We start from the raw sequence: 25,595 nt of genomic DNA, 5'->3' as shown, positions 1-25,595 counted from the left end.
GACTCAGCAGCCTGACACTGAAATAAAAGGAGAAATCAAGCATCTCCCCGGGCCACGAAAAGGTGACAAACGTTGCTGAGGTCCTCTCTTTTGCAACGCCCAGTGAATGAATGAATGAATGAACGAACGAACCACAGAGAGAGCTCAGCGGACACCAGTGCATCCTGATGGATAGAGCGACATGGGAAACAGGACTGTGGAGAAGGACGCGATGAGACCCACCGGCGTAGGGGTGCCAACAAAGAGATGGTAAGGAATAAAATGGGGGGGGGGGGAAGACTTGTAAGACAGATGCGAAAACAGATCCCAGAAGACGAGGTGGGACTGGGCGGGGGGGCTAGGGTGCCGGCCAGGGAGGCCGTATCATAACCAGCACGAGGAGGAGGCACTTTCAAGCCGGGAGGGAGCACGACCGGGATGGCACGTGGAGGGGCTTCTGGGGCTGGTGAAGGCCAAGGTGTGGCCAGGGTGGTGGGCACAAGGCGTCTGCCTAATGATGATGCACCAAACCATTCCTCCGTTGTGTGGTTTCCTGGATATGTATCTCACTTTACATGAACTAGTTAAAAATTTTCAGCCAAGAACATACAATGGAGAAAGGGAAGCCTCTTCAACAAATGGTGCTGGGAAAACCGGACAGCCGCAGGCAAAAGAATGAAGGTAGACCATTATCTTACACCAAACACGGAAATAGACTCAAAATGGACCAAAGACTTGAAGGTAAGACCTGAAACCATAAAACTCCTAGAAGGAAATACAGGAAGTACACTCTTTGACCTTGGTCTTAGAAGGATCTTTTCAAATATCATGTCTACTCGGACAAAGGAAACCAAAGAAAAAATAAACAGGTGGGACTTCATCAGACTAAAGAGCTTCTGCAAGGCAAAGGACGCCAAGATCAAAATGAAAAAACGACCCACCAACTGGGAGAAAATATTTACAAATCATATATCTGACGAGAGGTTAACTCCAAAATATATAAAGAACTCAACACATCTGAACTACAAAAAGACAAACAACCCGATCAAAAAGTGGGCAGAGGATACGAACAGACATTTTCTAAAGAAGATACAGAGATGGCCAACAGGCCCATGAAAAGATGTTCAATGTTACAGAAATGCAAATCAAAACTACACTAAGAAATCACCTCACACCCATCAGAAAGACTATAATCACTAAGACAAAGAGCAACAAATGTTGGAGAGGGTGTGGAGAAAAGGGAACCCTCACACAGCGCTGCTGGGAAGGCACACTGGTGCAGCCACTGTGGAAAACAGTATGGAGATTTCTCAAAAAACTAAAAGTAGAAAAAACCATACGACCCAGCTATCCCACTACTGGGTCTTTATCCAAAGAACCTGAAATCAACAATTCAAAGAGACTTACCCTATGGCCACTGCAGCATTATTCACAATAGTCAAGATGTGGAAGCAACCCAAGTGCCCACCCACTGATGACTGGATAAAGATGTGGTATATATATATATATATATATATACACACACACACACAATGGAATACTACTCAGCCATAAAAAAGACAAAATCCTCCCATTTGCAACCACAAGGATGGACCTTGAGGGTGTTATGTATGTGAAATAAGCCAGAGAGAAAGACAAACACTGTACGATTTTGCTCATTTGTGGAAGATAAACAAACACATGGACAAAGAGAACAGATCAGTGGTTACCGGCGGGGAAGGGGGCTATGGGGTGGGCACAAGGGGTGAAGGGGCACATCTGTATGGTGACTGACAGATAATAACGTACAACTGAAATTTCACAATGTTATAAACTATTACGACCTCAATAAAAAAAAATTTTAATTAATAGGAAGGAGCTCAGGTAGCAGCTGCCCCTGGAGTTGCCTTCAGGGCTAAGGACGCCGCATCTGGGCACTCACAAGGCACACTCGCCATGTCCAAGGGGCTTTTTGTTTTTTTAAGATTGGCACCTGAGCTAACATCTGTTGCCAATCATTTTTTTTTCAATCTTCCTTTTCTCCGCAAAGCCCCCCAGTACACAGTTGTGTATTTTAGTTGTGGGTCCCTCCGGTTGGGCTGTGTGGGACGCTACCTCAGCATGGCCCAGATCCAAACCGGGGAAACCCTGGGCCACCAAAGCAGAGCGCATGAACCCAACCACCGGGCCAGGGGTGGCCCCACGAGGGGCTATTTTAACAGTCTTAGGCGCAGAGGCCACCAGGAGCTTTGTGACACCCTGTGTAGGAATGTTTTTGAGCCCCATTTGACAGCAAGGAAACTGAGGCTCAGGCTAGCCAAGAACCTCGTCCGCCGCGACACGGCTGGAGAGCCGCAGCGCACGAACTGTGTCGCGAGGCCGCCTCGCCCACCACCCGCGCCAGCCCTGCGCTGCCCCGGCCGGCTCTGCCTGCGCTGCCGCAGACGTGCTGAAGCGAGTTGCCAGCCCGCTAACGGGACTTCTCCCTGGCGGCAAGGGCGCCGCGTGGTCATCTCATTCTTCCTGCAATTTCTGACAGTGAGAATTTTCAAAAGCAGACATCAAGTGACTGCAGAGGATTATGCCAGGTGAAAACAGCCGACCCTGGAGGTTGCACACGGCATGAGTCCGTTTCTCTAACGCTTTTCTTACAGAAGTTTGAGAGATGCAGCACAGGCGAGTGGCTGCTGCGGGGCTGGGGGGTGGGAGGCACGTGGACGCGGGAGTAAAGGTCAACACAAGAAGCCTTGCGGTTCTGAAGCTGCTCAGTATCTCAACTGTGATGGTGACTCGGAACCTTCACAGGTGACAGTCGTGTAGTCACATACAAATAAACACACACACACACACAGGGGTACTAGCGAAATAGGAAACCTGAAAAGACGGGTGGGTTACGTGAGTGTCAACATCTGGGCTGTGATGCTGACTACAGATGTCACCTTGGGGGGACGGTCCCAGGATCTTTCTGTGTTCTTTCTTACAGCTGCAAGTGAATCGATAATGACACCCATTTCACTTTAAAGACACAATTGTAAAAAGCATGTGGCGTTTTTCGAAAACAACAACAAAAAGCAGGATGGACGGAGTGTGGAGAAGGGCCAACTTGCAGGGGAAGTGTCACTCACCCTAGAAACGGGCTGACGAGCTGGAGGAGCTCGGAGCCAGACACCAGCTCCTGGTTGAAGAGCGCGATGCAGCGGAGGAAGTTCTCGTACACCTCCTGGCTCTTCAGCACCCTGCGGACCTGCGGGAGAGCGGCTCAGGCCCCTGCGCCCTCGGCTCCGACATCACTAGCTCACCAACACAGGCGTGCTCGAAAGCGACCGGCTGTGGTCTGCAGGCACCGCTCTCCAGGCAGCAGTTCGCAGCTGAGACAGCCCATGCACGGGGCCACCTTGCTGGCACTGCCCACTGACCCTGGCGGGAGCCCCAGCACCACCCCTGCTTTAGAGAAGCCACCCAACGGAGGAGTGGCAGGTGCGTACCATGAGCCCGGCTCGGCTCTGAGCTCCCCCTCCCACCTGACCACCACGCTGCCCCCGCCCATGACGGCTTTCACACTCCTTCCCCACCCCAGAGCTCCCTACACTCTCTGCTCCCCTCCTGGGAGCCCCCGCCCTGCAGCTGTGCACCGGGCGAGGCCAGCGGCCCACACGCTCACCTTGTCAAAGAAGGAGAACTCCTGCAGGGTCCCGTACTTGCCCACGGCGGCGATGGACAGGTCTTTGGTACCACGGAGTTTCATTTTCTTCTGCGGAAAGAAATCCTGGCTGTCAATGCCCTGTGCATCCCCGGCAGCCTGTCTGTCTCTGTGAGTCTTAACGTGGCCAACATGGAGCCATCAATGGACTCGCCACGGGACACTGGATGAGGTCTGCCCAGACCCCTGGGATGGACTTCTCAGGGAAGGGCGGCCATGACAGCAGCCTAGTCCTTTGAGAATCACCCACCTCTGCCTCTGTGACTTAGTGAAGGGTGAGGGGCACACCACCGCCAGCCCACGCTCTGGGGCCTCAACCTTGGCAGGGAAGGGCTTTTGATAACAGACGGGAGCATCATAAAGTTAGAGCAGCAAGGGAGAGGCGTCCCTGGATACAACATCAGAAACCTCCTCCCTGCCTGGGTCGTTTTGTCCCGTGGGCCATGAAGGTAACAGGAAGGGTACAGGAAGGGGACAAGATGATCCCGCAGAAGCCTGGGTTTTAGATCTCTGCAAAGACTTCTGTCTAAACTGGACTTGGACCTGAACTTGGCTGTTCTCCTGGGGCATCGAGGAGGCTACAAAACCATCTCCCCAGCGCCTGAGAACGATGGTGACATGTCACAGAGGACACAGGAGCCAGCCCAAAGGGGCCCCACTGGCCCAAACTGAGACAGTTCAGGCATCAGGACAAACAATGACAGCCATGGGTTGTAACCCTGAGTCCATATTGATGTATGTAACTAAGTAAATGAGAATGAAGAGAAAGCTCTTCTTTACACTAGGAAGACAACCAGTAAGTGCACACGGAATGATGGGATTAGAAAATCACTACCATGATGAGTGCTACAGGAGCTGGATCTCAGCCCCTTTCACCCCTCAGCAAGGCGCCTTGTGCAGTGACCAACCTGCACAACTGTACATGGTGGCCCTGCTAGTGAAAGAGTCATGATGGTGAAAAGGAGCAGACTGATCAGCATATACCATTTCTGTGGGAGGAGCTAACACTCCTTCTCGCAACAATCACACAAGCCAAGGGGAACGAGTAAATGGCACCTTAGAGGTGAGCCAACTTCCCAAGTCCCACAGGTGACGCATTTCAAGCCAGACCAGGATCGAGATGTGGCCCCCTGCCCCGGGCCTCTGCACAGTGCTTCCCAGGTCATCTACAGAGAAGACCAGGCCACTGGGTGTCCCCATACATGGACATCTATGCACACGGCTGACGGTTACCTTGGCGGGCGCAGACACGGGACGGAGAAGTGAGGGCCGAGAGCGTTTTTTGCTGTGCTCCAGATTCTTCTCGTGCTCGCTCTTCTGGACACTGTTCACCTCGCACGGCCCATTTCCTGTGAACTGAGGACACAGACATGGGAGGTAGTGAGTGCTGGAGAGACGAGGCCAGGCCCACAGTGCGGGTCCCCGATGTGTCTGAGCCCATGGAACCGCCTTCACCTCAGCCCACGGTGCCAGCAATCGCTGCCCGCCATGGGCCAGGGCCCTGTCTACATGCTAGGTGGGTCTGGTCTCGAGACGCTCTCGTTACTGGGGGAGAGACCTGTGTGCCCAGATCACCATGTCTAACAGCATGAGCTGGGAGAAGGCTCACAGAAGGCTGAGACAGACGAGGGTCCTGACAGGTGAAGGAGGGCTCAGGGGAGACATCGAGGCAGGGCCTGGGCCTGTGGGGGCTCACCCAGCAGACCACTGACAAGGGGGCTCCGACCATGTGTGTGAGTGCACCACAGAAAGGAAACGCATTTCAAGCAGGGGACTGGCATTCGCAAAGCCCTGGCAGCAAGAGGAAGCAGCGGACGGCCACCAGGTCCCTCGGGGACTCCAGCCAAGTCTGTACTCTTTCCTATGAATGAGAAAAAATGTCTCGGGGCAGCAACATTACGCGGTGGGGGGTTTGTCATTGGTCCTCCCAGGCTCTACGCCAGCCAACGATGAACAGATCAGGGACGCTTGTCCCAAGTGGGGCTTCTACAGGGCGTTGGCAATATTTACCAAGAACGGTTCTGGAAGAATCTATCCAGGATGTCCACCTATGTGAATGTGTCGCAAAGCTGGAGGGCAGAGGGGGAAGGCAGGCAGACCTCGGCTCTTCTGTGGGCCGTGCGCAGGGCCAGGAGGCACATTGCAATCACCCCGCCGTGTTCCCAGTCCCCTTACCACAGGACCTGGATGCGGAGACCCCAGGGAGGGCGTGCTGTCGGCTCAGAGCACGGCTGGGTGAACAGGCCATGGCGCCTCCAAACCCAGCAGCCAACACCTATCAGGTACGGGCTAGCTCTGCGTCTGTGTCCCTGCTGTGGACAGGCATACCTCACACGTTGTTACACAAAACAGAAAAAAAACCCTAGCATCAGAACAAACAGGATGCCATTTAGTTTTTTTTGAGGATGAACATTTGTTTGCACACGCAGAGGAAAATTCCTGGAAAGATACCTAATATGAGACTCTTGTAAGTGCTTCACTCTGAGAGAGTGACTGAGAAACTGACGCAAGGAGGAAGGTTACTTCTCATACTTGACACTCCTACTGATGGTTGATTTTTCTCATGAGCACACACTATTTTTATAATTATAATGACAATAATAAAGACCTATCTTTTTTGTTTTGAGGAAGATTAGCCCTAAGCTAACATTTTTTGCCAAGCCTCCTCTTTTTGCTGAGGAAGACTGGCCCTGAGCTAACATCCATGCCCATCTTCCTCTACTTTATATGTGGGACGCCTGCCACAGCATGGCGTGTCAAGCTGTGCCATGTCCGCACCCGGGATCTGAACTGGTGAACCCTGGGCTGCCAAAGCAGAACGCGCGCACTTAACCGCTGCGCCACCAGGCCAGTCCAAGACCTATCTTTTAACTATAAGCAAAATCTGTCCCTTAGGAGACTAAACTTATTTGGAGAGCAGTTATTCAAAGATGCAAAGCTATCCCAAGAAGCTGAGGGGGAAAAATTCACATCCACATAGCGACACTCAGTGGCCTTTCTGCTTTTGATCCCAGACAAGGCGCAAACACTGCTCCTAAATGAGGCGGCGGCGGACGGAACGACGTGCTGAGTGGGACCGGGGAGCTGACGGGGAAAGCCACCGCTCGCCTAGCCAGGCTCTCAAGCTGGAAGGCAAGCTCCATATCACCCATCTTTCCCTAACAGTTCAGACAGCTCTTATTTTTTAGTTAAATGTCCCAATTTGTGAGTGCTTGAGCTAGATGGACCCCAAAGACCACTGGCTAGGGCTGGCTTAGTCACCACGCTGCCTGTTTTTGTAAACAGTTTTACTGGCACACAGCCATGACCATTGCGAACTCTGGGTCGCGGCCGCTTTCCCGGCGACAGCCGCAGAGCGATCTGTGGCAGAGGCCGAGCGGCCCTCTACAGGCAGTCTGCCGACACCGATGCAGGTCAAACGGTCAAGTTTAATCAGGACAATATCAAATTTCATCTTTAGTTTCTTTTTCCTGCAGTTTTAACAGAAACCCAGACATTAATATAAAGGATCATCAATACAAGATCAGTTTATGCAACAGATTACATATAGGTTTCTAGTAATTTAAAAGAATTGATTCAGTCTTTTAAAAGTATAAGATAGCTCTAAGTACCCAATGCACACTAAGGAACCGTGCTGACGTGCTAAGGTGTCATTTAAAGAAACGGTGCGGGCAGGCAGTTTTCTGAGGGAAATGCTTATTTTTTAGGGCAGGTGCTGTCAGTGTTCAACTTGGCAAATTCAGAGTTATGCCCAGCAGGGGGCACCGAGACCACAGCCACGAGAGGACGAGGGGCTCCACTCGCTTCCCCCAACTAGCACCTGAAGAGTCCTGGCCAGGGTGAAATTCAAGGAACCGAGGCCACCTTGCCGAACACCACAGAGCAGGGCGAGCAGAGCAGACCGCCAGCGTCACCAGCTACCAAGCACCTGTGGCGCTGCCCCCCGTGGAACAGCCAGGGCTCCCTTCCCCCTCACAGCCCCGGGCTCGCCCCAGCCAGGCACCTGGCTGAGGAATCTTCCAACCGGCCTAAGGGAAGATGTCCTCATCACCATTCCCCCATGAGGGAGCTGAGGCTTCTGCAGTGGGAGGTGACAAAGCACCACGTGTGCCCATCTCCCAGCTGACAACAAGGTCAGAGCTGAGACACGAGACCCACATTCAAGAGGACGGGACCCGAAGAAAATCCACCAAGCTTTCACAGGGGTGGGACGGGGCTTTGCAGCGAGTGACACCACCCAGCGTGGGCTATGGGGGAGGCCGAGCCCGAGTGCCTCCGGCTGCACCGACACAAGAGGGTGCGAGGACGGAGGGAGGGGCTAAGACCCTCTGCTCCTCAGCCACTGGCCCCAGAGCCCGTGAGGAGAGCCTGCGACAAGCAGGGGCGTGGACAGAGGAGGAAGACGGGAGTGATGCCAGGACTGGGAAGGACATTACTTGGGAAAGGGATATAAAAGCCAAGGAGGGATTCTGAACTTCAGACAGACACACGGGACCGACAGAGGACTCGGAGGAGTAAGCCGGACATAAGGACAGGGCCACGTGGAAGTGGGCTTGGCTGAGAGGCCTAGTGCGGACACTTTTGGCAGGGGTGAGCTCCCCGTCCCTGGAGGGATTCCAGACAAGGGCTTCATTCAACCTGCCCCAGGTACTCCCTGAGGGCCTCCCACAGGCCAGGCAGCAGGCTGGTGCCGAGGACTGAGAAGGAGGCCCTGTCCGCCTGGAGCAAACATTCTGGGAGGATGCTGACCCTCGGAGGAAGGATGAGGCAACTAGTCGGATTCTACGCCTGCTTTTCCTGAACAACCACAGCTGCTCTTTCTAGAGCACTGAGCACGGATCAGGCCCTGTGCGAAGCACTTTAAGGTCAATAGCTGTCAAGTCCCCACCTGAGCAAGAGAGCCAGTCATGCCCACGCAAGAGAGCAGGAAACGAGGCCCGGGAGGTGATGCCGCGTGCTGGGCCCGAGGAGGCTGAGCGAGCGTGGAGGCTGGTCTGTGTGCTCACGGTGCTCGGCCCTGCCCCCAAGGACGCCCCAGACTGCAGGCAGGTGGGAAGGATGAGCTACAGCTCTGGGACTTGATGTCAGCCCCAAAGACGGGCAGCGGGTTTCTCCGACGTTGAGTCAGGAAGTGTTTCCAGGTGCGGCTTAGGGACAGCGTTCCATGTCCTGGAGACAGCAAGGCAGGGACGAGCCCCGGCCACGCATTGGAAGTCTGCTGACTCGACCAAGAGTCTTGACAGCACCCAAACCTGGACTCCTGTTGCTCCCCAAGCCACTCCCTCCGAGCCCCAGTGCCCCGTGCCCTGCCCCTGCTGCATCTTCACTCAGAAGCAGGACCCAGAGAGCGGGGGGCGGGGGCAACGGACGCATGGGGGTGGCGCGAGGCAGGCTCTCGTGTGCTCACAGCCCAAGTCATGATCAAGGGCACAGGGGAAGTACGAAAAGAGGAAACAGAAGAGTGAACACACTGGGAACAGAACAGCACTTCCCCAACATGATCAGGGGCGTTTAGGAGGAACCCACAGCTCACAGCACACCCGACGGTGAAAGGCGGAAAGCTCTTCTCCTGAGATCAGGAACAAGAACAGCTGCCGCTCTCACCACCTCCACTCAACACAGCACTGGAGGTGCCACCAGAATTAGGCCAAAAAGAAAAGGAAGAAAAGGTATTGAAATTGGGAAGGAAAAAGGAAAACTCTCCGTTAGCAGATGGCATGATGTGACATGTAGGAAATCGTAAGGAACGCACAAAAACTGTTAAAGCTGACAAACAGGCTCAGCAAAACTGCAGGGTACAAAATCTACACACAAAAAGCAGTGGTATTTGTACAGACTCACAATGAACCATCCAAAAATGAAATGAGGAAAACAATTCCATTTGCTACGGCATCAAAAAGAATAAGACATTTGGGAATAAACTTCATCAAGGAGGTGCAAGACACGTACATTAGAAACTACAAAACGTTCCTGAAAGAAATGAATGAAGATTTAAACAAATGCGAAGATGCCCCGTGTTCACGGACCGGAAGACGTAAGACTGCTATGATGGCAATATTCCCCAAAGCGACCTAAGGACTCAGTGGGATCCTATCAAAGTCCCAACAGCCTTTTTCGCAGAAATGGAAAAGCCGATCTTCAAATTCTTATGGAATTGCAAGAGACCCCAAAAAGCCGAAACAATCTTGAAAAAGAAGAACAAAGTTGGGGGACTCACACTTCCTGACTGCAAACTTACTACAAAGTCACGGCAATCAGGACTGTGTCACTGGCAAGGACAGACAAGGAGATCAACGGACTAGAACTGAGAGTCCAGAAATAAACCCACACAGATACGGACAAACGATTTTCAACAGCAGCGCCAAGACCCTTCAGTGGGAACAGAACAGTTTCTTCAACGGTATCGGGCCGACCGGATCTCCACATGCAAAAGAATGAGGCTGGACCCTCCCTCACAGCACATCCGAAAATTAACTCAAAACGGACCAAAAACCTAAATGTAAGAGCTAAAACTGTTAGAAGAAAGCACAGGGAGAAATCTTCCTGACCTCAGATTTGGCAACGGATTCTTAGATTTGACACTAAAAGCATGAGCAATCAAAGAAAAAAAATAGACAACTGGATTTAATCAAAACTAAAAATTTATGTGCAAAACGACATTAACAACAAAGTGAGAAGAAAACCTACCTCATGGAGGAAAATATCTGATAAGGATCTAGTATCCAGAATGGACAAACAACTCCCACAATCCAACAACAAACAGAGAAACTAAAAAATGGGCGAAGGACTTGAACAGAGACTTCTCCAAAGACGCTGTACAAACAGCCAATAAGCACGAGACGCTCAGCATCATCAGTCACCGGGGAGACGCAAACCAAACCACGAGATACCACTTCGCAGCGACCTACGAAGGTTAGAATTTAAAAGAAACAAAGGAAAACACCAGTGCTGGCGATGACGTGGAGAAACTGAAAGTCTAGTATGTTGCTAATGAGAATGTAAAATGGTGCAGCTGCTGTGGAAAAAGAGTTTGGTGGCTCCTTAAAAAGCGAAACATACAGTTACCATATGACCCAGTAATTCCACTCCTAGGCAGGGACCCAAAGAACTGAAAATAGGGACTCCATGGGGGCCGGCCCTGTGGCACAGCAGTTAAGTTCGTGTGCTCTGCTTCAGCAGCCCAGGGTTTCGCTGTTTCGGATCCTGGGCACAGACATGGCACTGCTTATTAGGCCACGTTGAGGCGGCATCCCACATGCCACAACTAGAAGGACCCACAACTAAAATATACAACTATGTACTGGGGGGATTTGGGGAGAAAAAGCAGGGAAAAAAAAAAAAAAGGAAGATTGGCAACAGTTGTTAGTTCAGGTGCCAATCTTTAAAAAAAGGAAAAAAAGAAAATAGGGACTCCAAGCAATCCTTGTATATGCACAGGCATAGCAGCAGCACTGTTCCCAATCGCCAAAAAGCGAAAACGACCCAAATTCCACCAATGGGTTAATGGATAAACAAAACATGGTCCATCCACACAATGGAATATTACTCAGCCATGAAAAGCAATGAAGCTCTGACACATGTTACACCATGGATGAACCCTGAAAATCTCATGCTGAGTGAGAGAAACCAGACACAGAAGGAAACAGTGTGTGAGATTCCAAATATGCATGAATGTCCAGAACAGGCAAATCCATGGGACAGACAGCAGACTGGTGGGTGCCATGCGCTGGAGGAGGGGGATGGGGAATGACACAGGGACGGGGTCTCCTTTTGTGGTGATGGAATGTTCTGGAACTAGATAAAGGTGGCGCTTGCATAACATTGTGAATGTACTAAATGCCACTGCACTGTTCACTTAAAAATAATGAATTTTACGTTACGGGAATTTTACTTTAATTTTTTTTTAAAAGCCTTACATTGATGGAAAATAAAAGAAGAGGAAATGGGAAGTGCAGCCCCACAGGCTTCAGGCCACAGCTGGGGGGGAAAAGCTGGCAGGGCAGCCTGAGCCCTCTATGTCCCTGTCCCAGGCCCCTCCTCTGTTCTCTGCCCCTCAGTCACTGACAACCCTCAGCCAGCCCCACCCGGACCCTCCAGAGTGGGCAGTGGTGGGCCCGTCCCTCCCGCCCCTTCCCACAGGGTGATGGTTATAGGCAGAGGGCGGCTCTGCAGTCCTGGGTGGCATGTCAGGGACAACACCAGACATGGGAAGACACCCTCCACCTCCCAAACCAGCCCTGGTGGCCTGGGCACTATCTGTGCAGAGAAAGCCTTTCCAGGGTCTGCTCCAGCTTGGAGGTGGAGCCTGCACTGGGACCCATGGATGTCTGTACCCTGTGTGGCTTCTGGGGGAACCCAGCACGTCCTGGGCAGTGGACAAACCTGGCCTGGCCCTGGGGGCGGCACTGAGGCACAGCATCTTGGCTGAGGAAAACGTGGCCCCTGGGCTGGGTGGGTGATCTGTACTCACCAGAGACCGCTTGGCTTCGGGCAGGAACTGTCCAAACTCCGAGAGCAGGTCCTCCTGGCCCCGGAAGAGGTTGGCCACCTCCGTGAAGACCTCCTCTTCAGACATGCCTCGGAATGGCCGGCCCTTTGTGCTCAGCTGCTCCTTCTGCCGATTGGCCAGAAAGGGAAAACGAGTCGTTAGCCAAGGAATGAGGCACGCAGGCTGTGACATTCGGGCATCCCATGGTGGAGGAGACAGACGGCCGACTCACGAAAGAGAGACTCAGCCGGGGGGGCCCAGGAGGGCCACCAGGAGAGAGCAGCCCAGCCTGCCACCACGCCGACAATGCAGGGCCCCTGGGCCAGGCCCTCCTGCTCCGGAGAACAGACCTGTGTGCGTGCATCTCAAGCTCGCGACAGGCCATTTGGCCGGGGCTGGGCCCATGCCGGGAGGGAGGCGGTGTTGGGCAGGAGGAGCACCGCAGAAGGACCTGGTCCCAGCCTGTGAGTGTCCTTCGAGTGGGGAAGTGCACGGTCAGCGGCGAACCCAGAGCCCTCCCAAGGGCAAGCAGCACATCTTGCTGCAGGGGTGGGGCGCAGAGCTGGTGCTGGGCCTTGAAGGGAAGAGGGTGAAGAGGGAAGGGAAGGGACTTCCAGGTTGAGGGGCCTGTTCACCCAGAGTCACCAAGATGGTAGGGTGCAAGAAGACAGCCTGACCCAGAGCTTAAAGCACGAGATGAGGACTGGAGGGGGCCCGGGCGGGAGGGCAGGAAGCCTCAAGCAGAGCAGCTGACTCAGGTCTCTGTCAACCGCACACCCGACAACGTGACCGAGCACACGGCACGACACTCCCCGAGCGCCCTCGTGTCTCCCGGCGCTGCACCCTGAGAGAGCTCGTTTTCAGTCCCAGCACACACAGCACTTACTGAGGAGGGAAATAACACAGCTGCCTCCTTCCCACCCCTCCCCAAAGCTGCCGGGACACGTGACAGCCCAAGAGACAAGGGACCCAGCCCGCTCAGATCAGACAATAAATACAGATCACCTCTGTGTATGTCAAATAACGACCAACCCAAAGACGCTGGGAGAAGCACAATTTAAAGCACCGCCACAGGATCCTTGTTTGTCAGGTGGACTAAGATGAAAAGGACTGGCGATGTCCCTGAGGACGTGGCGACCTGGAGCTCTCCAAGCACAAGGCGGAGAGGAGGATCGGCAACCCGGCGGAGGGAACCTGGCGCCGCTGACGATCACTCAGGGTGTGACTCGGGTGTACTTTCTGGGAACTCGCCCCTGAGAGTTGTGCTCCACCGCGTGCTCTGAGCGTGCAAATCTGTTTGAGCACAATACCCGTTCCAGGCAACGACCGGGGCGCAGCGCGCAGTCCAAGTTTGCTCACGCAGGGTTTTGTCCAGAAGCAACACTGGGCCAATGCAGAAACAGCACCCTCCTGCACACACAGCCCTCAGCGTCGCCCGCTCCCTCAGCTGGCAGGAGCCACCCTGCCTGCCCCGTCTGGGGTCACAACACGTCCCAGTCCTCCTGGCACCTCCAAGCGAGCGGCAGGCACTGCCCACACCCACACGCACATGTGAACCACAGGTCTTTTCCAAGGTCAAGCGCGGATGTGCTGGAGGATTCACGTTGTTCTTAGCCATTTAACACGTACAACGGTGCTACCGTTTTTAGTAGGGGCCGTCATTTCTGTCTGTGCCCTGACCCTGTTTTCCCATAAGCCCTGGGGTTGGTGCGAATTCGCAGAGTGTGGTCATTTTTAGGGAGGCATGCGTCGCGTGAGCGCAGTGCTGACACACACAGGACACATGTACGAACTTGGACCATGGGGAAGAGCTGCGCACAGAGGACCCGAGGCAAGCACTGTGCTTAAACCGATGACCTCAGGTAACCACGTTTAACCCAGGGGTCGGCACACCAGCATTATGGCTATTTTATGGATCAGAGCCCTGAGGCATGGGCAGTGAGGGAAAGAGCTCTGCAGGGGCAGGCGGCAGAGCTAAGGTCTCAACCAGGCCCAAGAGAGATGGAAAAATAGTAACACATGGCCACATTCACCCTAGAGCTGCTTGCTTTAGCCCTCATGGTGTATTTTAAAAATCCAAGCCAATGTTCTAGAATCAGGATAATTCACACAAAAATTTAGACTTGCAGCTCCTCTTGAAGAAGCAGATGATGTGAGGCCAGAGTCGCCAGAGGGCTTATTTAAAATACAAACGCCAGGACATGGCACCACTCATTACGCCATGTTGAGGCAGTGTCCCACATGCCACAACTAGAGGGACCCACAACTAAAATATACGACTATGTACTGGAGGGATTTGGGGAGGGAAAAAAAAAGTTAAAAAAACAAATACAAACGCCAGACCCCAATGGCCTACTGGTTAAGTTTGGTGCACTCCACTTCCACGGCTTGGGTTTGGTTCCCAGGGACAGACCTACACCACGCTGTCAGTGGCCAAGCTGTGGTGGCAGCTCACGTACAAAAAGGGCAAGACTGGCAACAGATGTTAGCTCAGGTGACTCTTCCTCAGCAAAAAACATAAAGTACAATGCAGATGCCAGGCTGGACCTCCTGAGTCACAAGTCAGGGTGAGGCCCAGGCATCTACACTTCCAACCAACTCCCAGTGGCTCTGGCTGGAGGACACCAAGCTGCCTGCTGAAGGAGGGTGCCTTCCCACTCAAGCTCTGAGTGAGTCTTCAGCCATCACTACGACCTTGAACAAACAATGTGACTTCTCTGGCCCTCCGACTCCCATCAACAGAACAGATCCGTCCCAGTCTCCTAAGGACCCTTCCAGACCCCACGGCATCTGTGAAGGATCCGTAAACCCCTCTGACCACAAACATCATCCCTCCACACAGATCGGATATTCACAACCGCCACTTGCCACCACTTCTCTGTGAGAAGCTAGAAGCTCAATGCTGTGCAAGTACCATGCAGACGCTGGTGGTGAGTCCAACGGGGCCATGCTCATCACCAGTACTGCTGATGGCAGGCGTCTGTCGCCACAAAACAGCTCCATTGAGCCTACAGGGAGCAAATGCTATCAATCTGCTGTTAAACATTTCTGTTAAAAAGGATCCCACTCCTTTATTTCACTTAACAAGCTTGTGCCGATTTCCCTCTCGAAAGTGGGTTACGCTGCTAAGAAAAACAAAAGGCACTGGAGGATGACGTCCGAGCTCCTAGCATGACACACACAGATGTCCTTCGCCACCGGCCTGCCTGCACTTCCTGCCAAGTCCCCTGAAGCCAGCTGTCTGCTCTGACTCCTGGGTCTTTGCACAGGCCATTCCCCGCACAGATCATCTACCGTTCAACCTTACTCTTCTGCCTGCTGCTTCTGATTGATTTGTCAAGATTCAACCTGACCCTGACACACCTCTCCTCCATGCATCCCATCTTTTCCACCCCAATCCATCCCTAAGTTTCTTTCCCCTCTAGATTGAACTCCTAGGAGCAGCAACCATCCATCTCTGTCAGCTCAGTTGTAATCAGAACAAATAAAGGGTAGCTGTGCTGCCAAAAACAGTCACATCTTATGAAAAGAAGACTGTCTTCTTAGGTTCTATTTCAATCTCTCTAATGTGTGTTTCCTAGTACTTCTTGGGTGCAGAGGTACCTTAAGGAGCAAATTAAAATCAAAACTAAACAGAGGTCAGCCCAGTGGCTCAGTGTTAAGTTCCTGTGTTCCACTTCCGCAGCCCAGGATTCACAGGTTTGGAACCTGGGTGTGGACCTACACACTGCTCATCAAGCCATGCTGTGGTGGCATCTCACATACAAAATAGAGGAAGACTGGCAACAGACATTAGCTCAGGGCCAATCTTCCTCAGCAAAAAGAGGAAGATTGGCAATAGATGTTAGCTCAGAGCCAATCTTCCTCACCAAAAAAAAAAATAACTAAACAGAATTCCAATGGTATTTGCACACACATCTTCACAGCAGCATTATCTACAATAGCCCAGACGTGGAAGCAACCCAAGCGTCCATCGACAAATGAATGGCTAAACAAAAGGTGGTAGATCCATACAATGGGATGTCACGCAGCCTTAAAAAGGAAACTGATACATGCTACAACACAGATGAACCTTGAGCACATTATGCTCAGGGAAACAAGTCACACACAAAAAGACAAGTACTGTGTGACTGCACTCATATGAGGTCCCTAGAGTTGTCAAATTCACAGAGACAGAAAGCAGAACGGTGGGTGCCAGGGGCTGGGGAGGGGGAATAGGGAGTTGGTGTTTAACGGGGACGGAGCTTCAGTTTCCTAAGATGGAGAGTCCTGGAGACGGATGGTGGGGATGGCCGTACAACAGTGTGGATAGACTTAATGCCCCTGGACTGTCCATTTAAAAATGGTTAAAATGCTAAGTTTTATATTTTGTATATTTTACCACAGTACCAAAAAAAAGGCTAGTCAGAATTTTATAGGATTTCATGAATTCAGACAAGAAAATCTGAACGCTTCCAACGCACCCGATATTGAATGACATCATGAACCCCCACAAATGACTTGCGGCCTCTTACCTGGTAAGTGTGCAGTATCTCCAGGAAAGACCTGTAGATCTCCGGGTGGTCCAGAAAGCGGGTCTTAATCTTGTTCACATAGCTGATGGCGTTGTTGAATTCCACCGAATCCGACTCCAAGGGCGCCTGGGGTTTGTCCTCCTTATACAGCATCTGCTGCTTGAAGCTCTCTGCACAGTCGCTGTGGTTGTGCGCGTTCTCCTGACAACAGCACGACAGTGAGTTACTGTCGGGCCCAACACCAGGGCCAGATGGTGAGCAGAGCCAGACAGAGCCGCTGTCTGTACGAGAACGAGCGAAACCCAGCACAGAGCCAAGTTTGAAACCAGATGCGGAAAAGCTCGCTCCTGGGGGCCTGCAGGGAGGGAAGCAGGAGGGCCACACAGAACACACACCTCCGCCCTCAGCACTCATGTGTCTGCACTCCTGGGTGAGTCTCCTGAACTCACCCCCGCCTGGTCCTTCTGAGTCGACCCTAAGAACACACTCTACGTTTTGAAAAGTTAGCATGTGGGAGAAATTTACAAAAAGTGGATTATTTAATCCTTTCTGGACAGAGTCTCAGTCCTCTGGAACCATCCTGCACCAAACTAAAAGTACTCCATCCCCAGCCCTCCAAGCCTCTTTCTTGCTCTGTTTTTCTCCACGGCAGGTACCACCTTCTTACAGGTGACATATTTTACTTATTTTATTGTCTGTCCACCCCAACCAGATGGCAAATGCCATGAGGGCAAAGAAACTGTTTTGCTCACTGCCGGACACAGTGCCTGGAGGAGAGCGGGCTTCACCCATTGCCGGGGGGGATGGGATGAGGGGACAGATTGAGTCCACTGTTTCCATCCCCTGCAGCAGCCAGCAGTGCAGCTGGCACCAACTGCTGGCCTGCAGACTCCAGCAGGATGGGGAACGCAGGGCTCACCACTGCCAACCACTGCAGAGCCATCACCATGACAGACACCTCTGCCGGGCACCCTCACCGTCATGGGGTGGCTGCACTAGTCTGCTCGGGCTGTCAGAACAAAACACCAAGAGTGGGCAGCTTACACAACAGAAATGCATTTTCTCACAGTTCTGGAGGCTGGAAGGCCAAGAGCAAGGTACCAGCAGGGTTGGTATCTCCTGAGTCCTCCTGGCTAACAGACAGCCATGTTCTCAGTCCCCACAAGGTCAGCCCTCCATGCACCCGCATCCCTGGGGTCTCTCCGTCTGTCCTTACCTCCTCTTCTTATAAGGACACCCGTCAGATGGGATCAGGGCCCACCCTAACAGCCTCATTGTACCTTAACTATCTCTGTAAAGACCCTATCTCCAAACACGGCCACATGTTGAGGTGCTGAGGATTAGGACTTCAGCATAGGAACTTGGGGGCGGGACACACAATTCAGCCTGGGACAGCAGGTGTAGAGACAACTCCAGAGAGTCTGAGCTGTGAAAGCAAAGACGCAAAAGATCTGGAGCATTTGAAATTCTAAATACCATTTCTCCCTGGCAGTGGAAATTGTTGTAAGACCCTTGGGGAACACTTCCGCTTATCACCTTCCTCAAGCTCATAAGCAGTCTGTGTTCACATTCCTTCCGAGTGCCCAGGCTTGGTGGTGGAAGGAGCTGGAAAGAGCTGGAAGGAATGGCAGGGACAGAGGGAGTGGCCATGGAGCTGAGGTTTGCTTTAGAGGAGGGGTCCCCAGGAGCAGCCCCCCGCCCCCCACTGCAAGGGGGCATTCTCAAGCTCCACTGCCCTGCAGTGGTCACTGTGACAAGGTGGACAACCAGCCCTGGAGACCGGGGCCCAGCAAAAAGGGCCAGACAGTAACGGTGCAGCCCCTGTGGCACACACCGGGCAGTTCTTTAACAAGTTATACACAGTGACCACGTGACCCAGCAATTCCACTCCTGGGTATCCACCGAAAGAATCAAAAACAAGTGTTCACACCAATCCTTGTACACACATGTTCACAGCAGCACTGTTCACAGTATAGTAAAAAGGGGGAAACAACCCAAGTGTCCGTCGACAGATGAACTGATGAACGTGATGCGGTCCATCCATACGGTGGAATATTACTCAAGCCACAAAAAGGAATGAAGCTCTGACATAACAAGGATGAACCTCGAAAACATGAAGCTGAGTGAAGGCCAGACACAAAAGGCCACTTAGTGTAGGATCCCATTTGTATGTAACGTCCAAAACCGGCAAGTCTACAGAGACAGAAAGTGAACTAGTGGTTGCCAGGGGCTGGTGGCAGGGGAGGACTGGGAGGTACAGCTTCCTTTTGGGGCGATAGAAATGTTCTGGAATTAGTGGTGGTGGTTGCCCGATATTGTGAATATTGTGAATTGGACACTTTAAAACGGTTATAATGATGAATTTTATGTTATGTGAATATTACCACAATTTAAAACATTTTTTAATGTAAACTTCAGAAAACATAAAAACCACTGGCCATACAAAAACAAGCTGGCTTTGGCCCACGGGGCATAGTTCGTCGACAACCTACTCTAAACCTTCTGGAACAATCCAGTCTTCTCTCTTCTCTGCCCACCCTGGGGGGCGTGGTCCAGGACAGCTAGAAACACCTCGTAGACACATGAGGAGCCCTGCATGGCCGACTCGTCCACCTGAGTGTGCACACACAGCCCACCTGGATATTTACGAGATGCCTCAGATGGCACACTCCACAGAGCAGCCCCCACTCGCCACCCCCACTGCCCCCCAGCCTTGCTTATCACAGCAGGTGCCGCCACCTACACACAGAGGCCCAGACATCCTGGAATCACCCCGGACTTCTCATTTTCACTGACACCCCACCCCTGGGCCGCAGCACCATCTACTCTGCCTAGTTCCCATGGGGCCCCTCCTTACCCTCCCCCATCCTCTCTTGCCCCTTCAGTCCATTTCCAGCACACAGCAGCCAGAGTGGCCTTTCCAGAACTCTCCACTAGCTTCCCACGCTCCTGGCTCTCTCTCCCACCCTCTCCGCTCCAAGACCTAACCTCATTGGCTTTTTGGCTATCTCTCACGCACACCCTCTCATTCCACCTCAGGTCTTTACACCTCCACCAGGAAGACTGCCCCCAGGACACAGGCAGGGCTCCTGTTCTCCTCACTCAGCACCTGCCCACGGCACCTCCTCAAACCCTGCGCTGTTGTCTTTTGTTCAAAGCGCTGAACTCCTCACACATCTCATATTCGTCCATCTATATCTCAAGGCCCCACCTCAACCACCAAGCACCCCGAGGGCTGGGACTCCAAATAAACCCCAGGGCCAGGCACAGAGGAGGTGGGCTGCACCTGCTCCCTGAGCGACTAAGACATAAACACAGAGGGACCCTCCAGGAACCGCCTGACCTTCCAAATGACCCTCCCCAGAGAGGAGCCGCTGAGCCTCCCTTTGAGTGGCAACGGGTCACTTCACCACGAGCTGCACCTAAGGTTTCTCTCTTTACCTGTCCAAGCCGAGGGCCGTCCCTGCCCAGCACAAAAGGGCCGGCTCCCAGGAGGCAGGGTCTGCCCTCAATGGACCCAGAGCTGAGATTCATCAGTTTCCTACCAACATCCAGTGTCTTGCTCCTCTGTCATGTGCCTGGCACTGTTTCAGAACAGGGACAGTTGAGAAGAAGCCAGAGGAGGGTCCTCCCTGATCTAGAAGACTAAGTCTGCCAGGGACGGCAAACCAACAAGAAAGTTTCTTTTCCTAGTTTTGCTATTTTGAAATATACAAAACAGGGTGGTATGAAAATGCCATGGGAGTGGGAGCAGTGGGCTCTCTGAGGTGACATTACAACCGAGGGCTGGATGACCAGAACCAAAATGACACTGACTCAGCAGGCCGAAGCCCCAGCAAGGGAACATTCTTCCCTCTGCTGGCCACACTTCCTGCCTCCTGTCACCCGTCTGTCTGTCTCCCCTTCCAGGCTAGTGTTCTCGGGGGCGACTTTGCCCCGTAGGGGACACTTGGCAGATGTCTGGAGACATTTCAGGTAGTCACATTAAGGGAGGGGCTGCTCCTGGCACCGGGTGGGCGCAGGCCAGGGCTGCCCTCAGCACCCCACAGTGCGCAGGACAGCCCCCAGGAGAAGGAGCAATCTGGCCCCAATGGTAACAGTGCCGAGGCTAGAAACCCTGCACAAAGGGCTCCCCAAAGGCTGGGACTCCCCTACTTCTCTTCCTCAGCACCTAAGAGCTACTCCCTCCTTGTCTGTACTTGACAAGACTCATGACGGGATGAAAAATGAAAAAAACAAAGCTGTACTTCAAACTAGTGAAGCTAGAAACACCAACAAAAAAAATCATCAAAGCATTGATGTGTGGGGAGCTCTGGAAAGTTCTCAGGCCACCGTGGCCTCACAAAGGACTCCAGGAAGCCAAGAGGCCCTCTCGTCCGTGCCTGGCATGAGGACTGCTGAGAAGCGGGGCTGGGAACCTGGCAGGTCTGCGGATGCTGACGGAAACCGAGTGGGCGGCTGAGGAAGGGGGCGAGGTATGGCTGCTCCCGGGCGGCAGCAAGACTCTCAAGCCCCGGAGGGGGCGGCCATGTGAAAGCTCTCATCACCTTTCTCCACGTCAATGGACCTCCGTCACCTGAGCCAGCCAGGGGAGACAAGACTGGCTGTTTCCACAAGAGCGCTCCACCTGCGTGCAGGACAGCAAGGGCCCGTGGCTATTTAGGGAGAGGGCCACCTCCGAATGGAAGCACAGCGCAGCTCCCATTGAGACCCAGCCCCAAGAGCGGAGTGACCCCGACAGTCAGGGATTAAGAAAGGTGACCTGCACAGGCAGAGCGCAGTGTGGGTCTTCGTCTCAGCTCTTTCTCAGCAAGCGACAGTAATGACACCCAGCATGATGGGCGCCTCAGACTCCAGTGTTCCCCGCCGCAGCTGCAAACCAGCTGGGTTCCTCTCCAGCTGGGATGAGCGAAGATCAGCCCTGCTAAGGCTTTGATCCCTGCTTCTGGATCCTGCGGCTCCATTTGCAAACGTGAAAGGGAAGCTCCTTGGAATTCAGGGGCTGCACGCTTCAAAGTTCCTTTTTAAAACTGAGACGCACTCCTCGGCTTTAATGAGACGGCATGCTGATGGTGGCGCCTGCCTTGCGTAGAGAAAAGGCAGAATTGACGTGCGAGTCCCCCTCAGAGAGGAACCAGCTGCTGCCACATCGTCATCTCACCGTTCTCTTTCCAATCCTGCCTTCCTAATTGATAGGCCACTGCAACCTCCCTCAGCAGGAGAAACCTACAGAGTGCTTCCCACACAGAGTTTTACCTTCGCTATTAAAACCCCTGGGGGGGTTGCCCCCAGGAGACACTTGGCAATGTCTGGTGACATTTTTGGCTGTCTCTACTGGGTGAGGGCCTAGTGGGTAGAGTCAGGGATGCTGTTAAACATCCCCAATGCACTGGACAGGGACCCCCCACCCCCCTGCAGCAAAACATTTTGCCTTAAATGGCAACAGGGCGGGAGGCGGAGAAAAAAGACAAGGGTTATCCTAGAAAAGTAAAGCTCAAATAGGCTTTCTTTTCCTCAGGGGGCCTGGTGAGCTCAATCAAGAAGGGACTGCAGAGCTAAGCTGTTACCCGAGAGAGAAGGACCGATGCCACAAGCCTGAGCTTGTGCCCCGCTGACAATCCAGGGAAGCACAGCGACAATAAGAACAGCCACTCATACACGCATCTCAACTGCTTTATTTTGTGGGTGGCACCAAGAGTGACCAGAGGGACCACGTGCCCAAGTACAAGCGTGGCCTGCCAAGTACCCTCACAGGGAAAGCTTGAGCCAATCCCTCGGCAACCATGGACACCATTACTCTGACCGGACAGAAACCCGTGTTAGAAGAATGCCTCCCAGCCACACACAAACACATCCACTCTTGATTTAAACCCTCCAAACAGATCAATTCAGGATGCAGAGGCTGCCTGTGCAGGTGTTTCGATCTATTTTGATTTGTGCTAGAGGTGATCAGCACGCCTAGAAAAAGACTGGCCCTTCACTGGCTTTCTCTCAGTGACATACCCGAGCCCCACCACCCACCCTGAGCAGCAGGGTGGGCCGCGTGGAGGCCGAGATCCCTCAAACCACTGCCGCCGCATACCTGGCTCGACAGAGGCGACTGTATGTTTAACTTGCCGTTCTTGGGAATGTCAATTCTGTACCCGAGGGGGAGGAAGGCGTTGAATCCAACGATGAGGTCTGGGTGTTCGTGGAAGAGCTGCGAGACACGTCGGATGACTCCAGGAGTATCGATGCTGGAACAGAGAACAGGAGCGGGCAAAAGTGTCTTGGGGAGCAAATTAAAAGCGAATCTACTCCCAATTCCCTTGACGGTGCCCTGTAACCAGCTTCTGGACTGACCACGAGCACCAGAAAACGTGACTGGTATGATTCTGTGGGCAGTGATCTAACTTCAGAGCAGCCAGGCCTGGGCTCCTGTGCCCTCCTGGCGAGAACCACAAAATATCTACACAACACAGCTTCCCAAAATACTCCAAGCACGCGAGCCTGGTTCTGAAAATGTCAGGAGAGCAAGTGCCAGTCCTGGACTTCAAGAAGTGGCAAGAGGCCAAAGCCCTCTAAGTGATGTGATAAATTCCTTCATTTCGTATGAATTAGGGATCAACTATGACACAGGAGTTGATCCCAGCAACAGATCGCAATGCATAAAGACCAAAGGTCCTGCAAGTGTGGGTGTCTCCCTCATGGCTGCAGTCAAGGCTCAAGGCCTTAGCATCCCACCTGTGGAAGGAAACCTGCCCATCCCTGCCCCATTTCCTCAGAGGGGGCAGGAGCATGGTGGGGATGTGACAGTGGAGAATCTAGAGTCAGAGGGCCTGAGTTCCAGTCCTGCCTTTGCCCCTAAGGTGGGTCTGGGCAAGCCCCCCGCCTACTCGAAGCCTCACTGAGCCTCCTGTCAAACAAGGGCATGATCATGAGCTCCCCCATCTATCTCTAACCCTCCTGATTCTGCGCCCACAAAAAACAGCCAATGTGCTTTCAATCCTTTCTGTGTGCCAGGTCCCTCACCAGGCATATTTTGCACATGACTTGAAGCTGGGCTGAGAGGAGGGTGAGCCCAGGGAGGCACTCACCTCGGGGATAAGATTTGAGGGGGAGAGGGTGCCAAAACATTCAGTAAACAAGATAAATAACATTTTGTCACAGTGCTTGAAAAAAAAAATCAAAATTAACTTAAAAAAATCCTTAATGAACAAAATTCATTTGAAAACCAACATTTTGAGTTAAAGACAGGATCCGACCCTGCGGTTGCGGGACTCGCCTCGCTCTCCTCTCCCCGATCCCTGTCCTCGTTCCAGGAAGGCCCACAACAGCTCCACAAGGGGGGACTCTCCAATCCCGCCTTTTAGAAGAAGGAACGGAGGCTCCGAGACGTTCGACGACCTGCACAAGGTCACTCGGCCTGGGGGCGGCGGGGCTGGGGGCTCCCACCCGGCTGGGCCCGCCTGCGGCCCAGGGCGGCCCCTCGGGGAGGGGGCCCCGCGGGTACCTCTGGCTTTTGAACTCCTTCATGATCTCCAGGAAGCCGTTGTAAGTGGCAGGGTCGCTGCCAAAGCGGATCTTCACCTGGTCCAGGTAGGTGAGGGCGTCCTCCACCTGCAGGGAGGGGGAGGGTCGCGGTGGGCCGCGGTCGGCGGAGGACGGGTCGGGGGTCCCTGCCGGGGAGGGGGTGGGGCCGCGGCTCGGAGGGCCCGAGGTGAGAGGTCGAGTGTCGGGGGTCCGGGGTCCCGGGCTGCGCGGAGAGGAGGCCGAGACGGGGCCGGGCGGGGCTCGGGTGGGGAGCGCAGGCCTGCGGGGGCCAGACAACGGGGTCCCCGAGGGAGGGCGGGGGCGCCACTCACGTGCACCGGCAGCTTCTCGTGGCTCGCGGAGCCCGAGCGACCCCAGCGGGCGCCGCTCAGCCCCCGGCCCGCGGGGCCCCCGCCGCCGCCACCGCCAGCGTGCGCCATGTTGGAAGTCGGAGCCGCGGCCCGCCCCGCCCCCCCCCGAGAGCCGGCCGCGCACGCGCAGGCTCCACCCTGGAGGCGGGGCTTGCCTACGTCAAGGAGGGGGCGGGGCTGCTGAGGGCCTCTCTCTGGGATCTTGTCCCTAAGGCTGAAATCCTAACCAACACAGTACGTACTTTATGTAGCACAGGTCGGCAAACCAAGACCTGCTTCTGCGTTTGTCCCGCCCCGCAAGCAGGCTCGGAAGGACTTTTATAATTTTTTTAAGTTGGAAAAAGTCCAAGAGAGGAGACTATTTCGTGACACGTGAAAATTCTATGACATTCAAATTTCAGTGTCTGTAAAATAAAGTTTTATTGGCACACAGGCACGCCCACTCGTTTACATGCCATCGTCTCTGGCTGCTTTTCGGCTGTGACAGCAGGATGAGCAGCTGCAACAGATCCTAAGATCTGCAGAGCCTGATATATTTACTAAACAATGTTTGTGGACCTCTCCTTTCTAGGGTTGGTGTGACAACCGGGTATGGGCGCACAGCATCATAACTCAGGGCCCTGCCCAGTGAATTTTTGCTAAATGGCTCTTGACTTAGTGCTGCCCTTCTACCTTCACCTCCCTAGTCCTGTCCCCACCTCTTCCCAACTAGACCAGTTCAGGAGCCTCTTATCCAGTTTTCCCAGCCCCGGTGCTCTCAAGAGCTGAGATGGGTCCACAGCTGCTTCCAAACCTCCAAGGTTTTCCTATTTCTTGTGAGAGAAATCTAAGCACCTACATGCAGCGCTGAAGGCCATAAGAACCTAGCCCTTGCGAATTTTTTCTTGCAGAATTTTCCACCCACGCAAGCTGCCCTCTGTCTGTGCAGAACCTCCTGCCAATGCCTGCCCAGCCTGGCTGCTCCCTGGTCCCATGCTTCAGCACATACCATTTCCTTTGCCCTCTTCTGTCTCTTCATCACCCAGAAAATACCTACGCATACTTCAAAACAC

At 53.4% G+C, this 25,595-nt stretch overlaps 1 protein-coding gene across 2 annotated transcripts in view; it reads right to left on the bottom strand.

The window, feature by feature from the left end:
* SIN3B (SIN3 transcription regulator family member B) overlaps window positions 1-24,651 on the bottom strand; it is a 40,773-nt gene extending 16,122 nt beyond the window's left edge. The window contains exons 1-8 of one of the 2 annotated variants that reach the window (XR_002802430.2): window positions 24,505-24,644; window positions 24,153-24,259; window positions 22,743-22,896; window positions 16,661-16,861; window positions 12,129-12,272; window positions 4,892-5,014; window positions 3,620-3,709; window positions 3,084-3,202 (exon numbers count right to left, since the gene is read on the bottom strand). Coding sequence is in view for 1 of the 2 variants with exons in the window: in XM_023625378.2 (XP_023481146.1) it covers window positions 3,084-3,202; window positions 3,620-3,709; window positions 4,892-5,014; window positions 12,129-12,272; window positions 16,661-16,861; window positions 22,743-22,896; window positions 24,153-24,259; window positions 24,505-24,612 (1,046 nt within the window). In the remaining variant the exon portion in view is untranslated. Of the gene's footprint in view, window positions 1-3,083; window positions 3,203-3,619; window positions 3,710-4,891; window positions 5,015-12,128; window positions 12,273-16,660; window positions 16,862-22,742; window positions 22,897-24,152; window positions 24,260-24,504 lie in introns of both variants that reach the window. The other variant, XM_023625378.2, reaches the window with a different exon arrangement.
* Window positions 24,652-25,595: the final 944 nt, after the last annotated feature.

This window comes from Equus caballus, chromosome 21 (genome assembly GCF_041296265.1).
Source record: "Equus caballus isolate H_3958 breed thoroughbred chromosome 21, TB-T2T, whole genome shotgun sequence".
Lineage (NCBI taxonomy): Eukaryota > Metazoa > Chordata > Mammalia > Perissodactyla > Equidae > Equus > Equus caballus.
The sequence above is the reverse complement of the archived record's forward strand: the minus strand, read 5'-3'. Positions and strand labels throughout refer to the sequence as shown.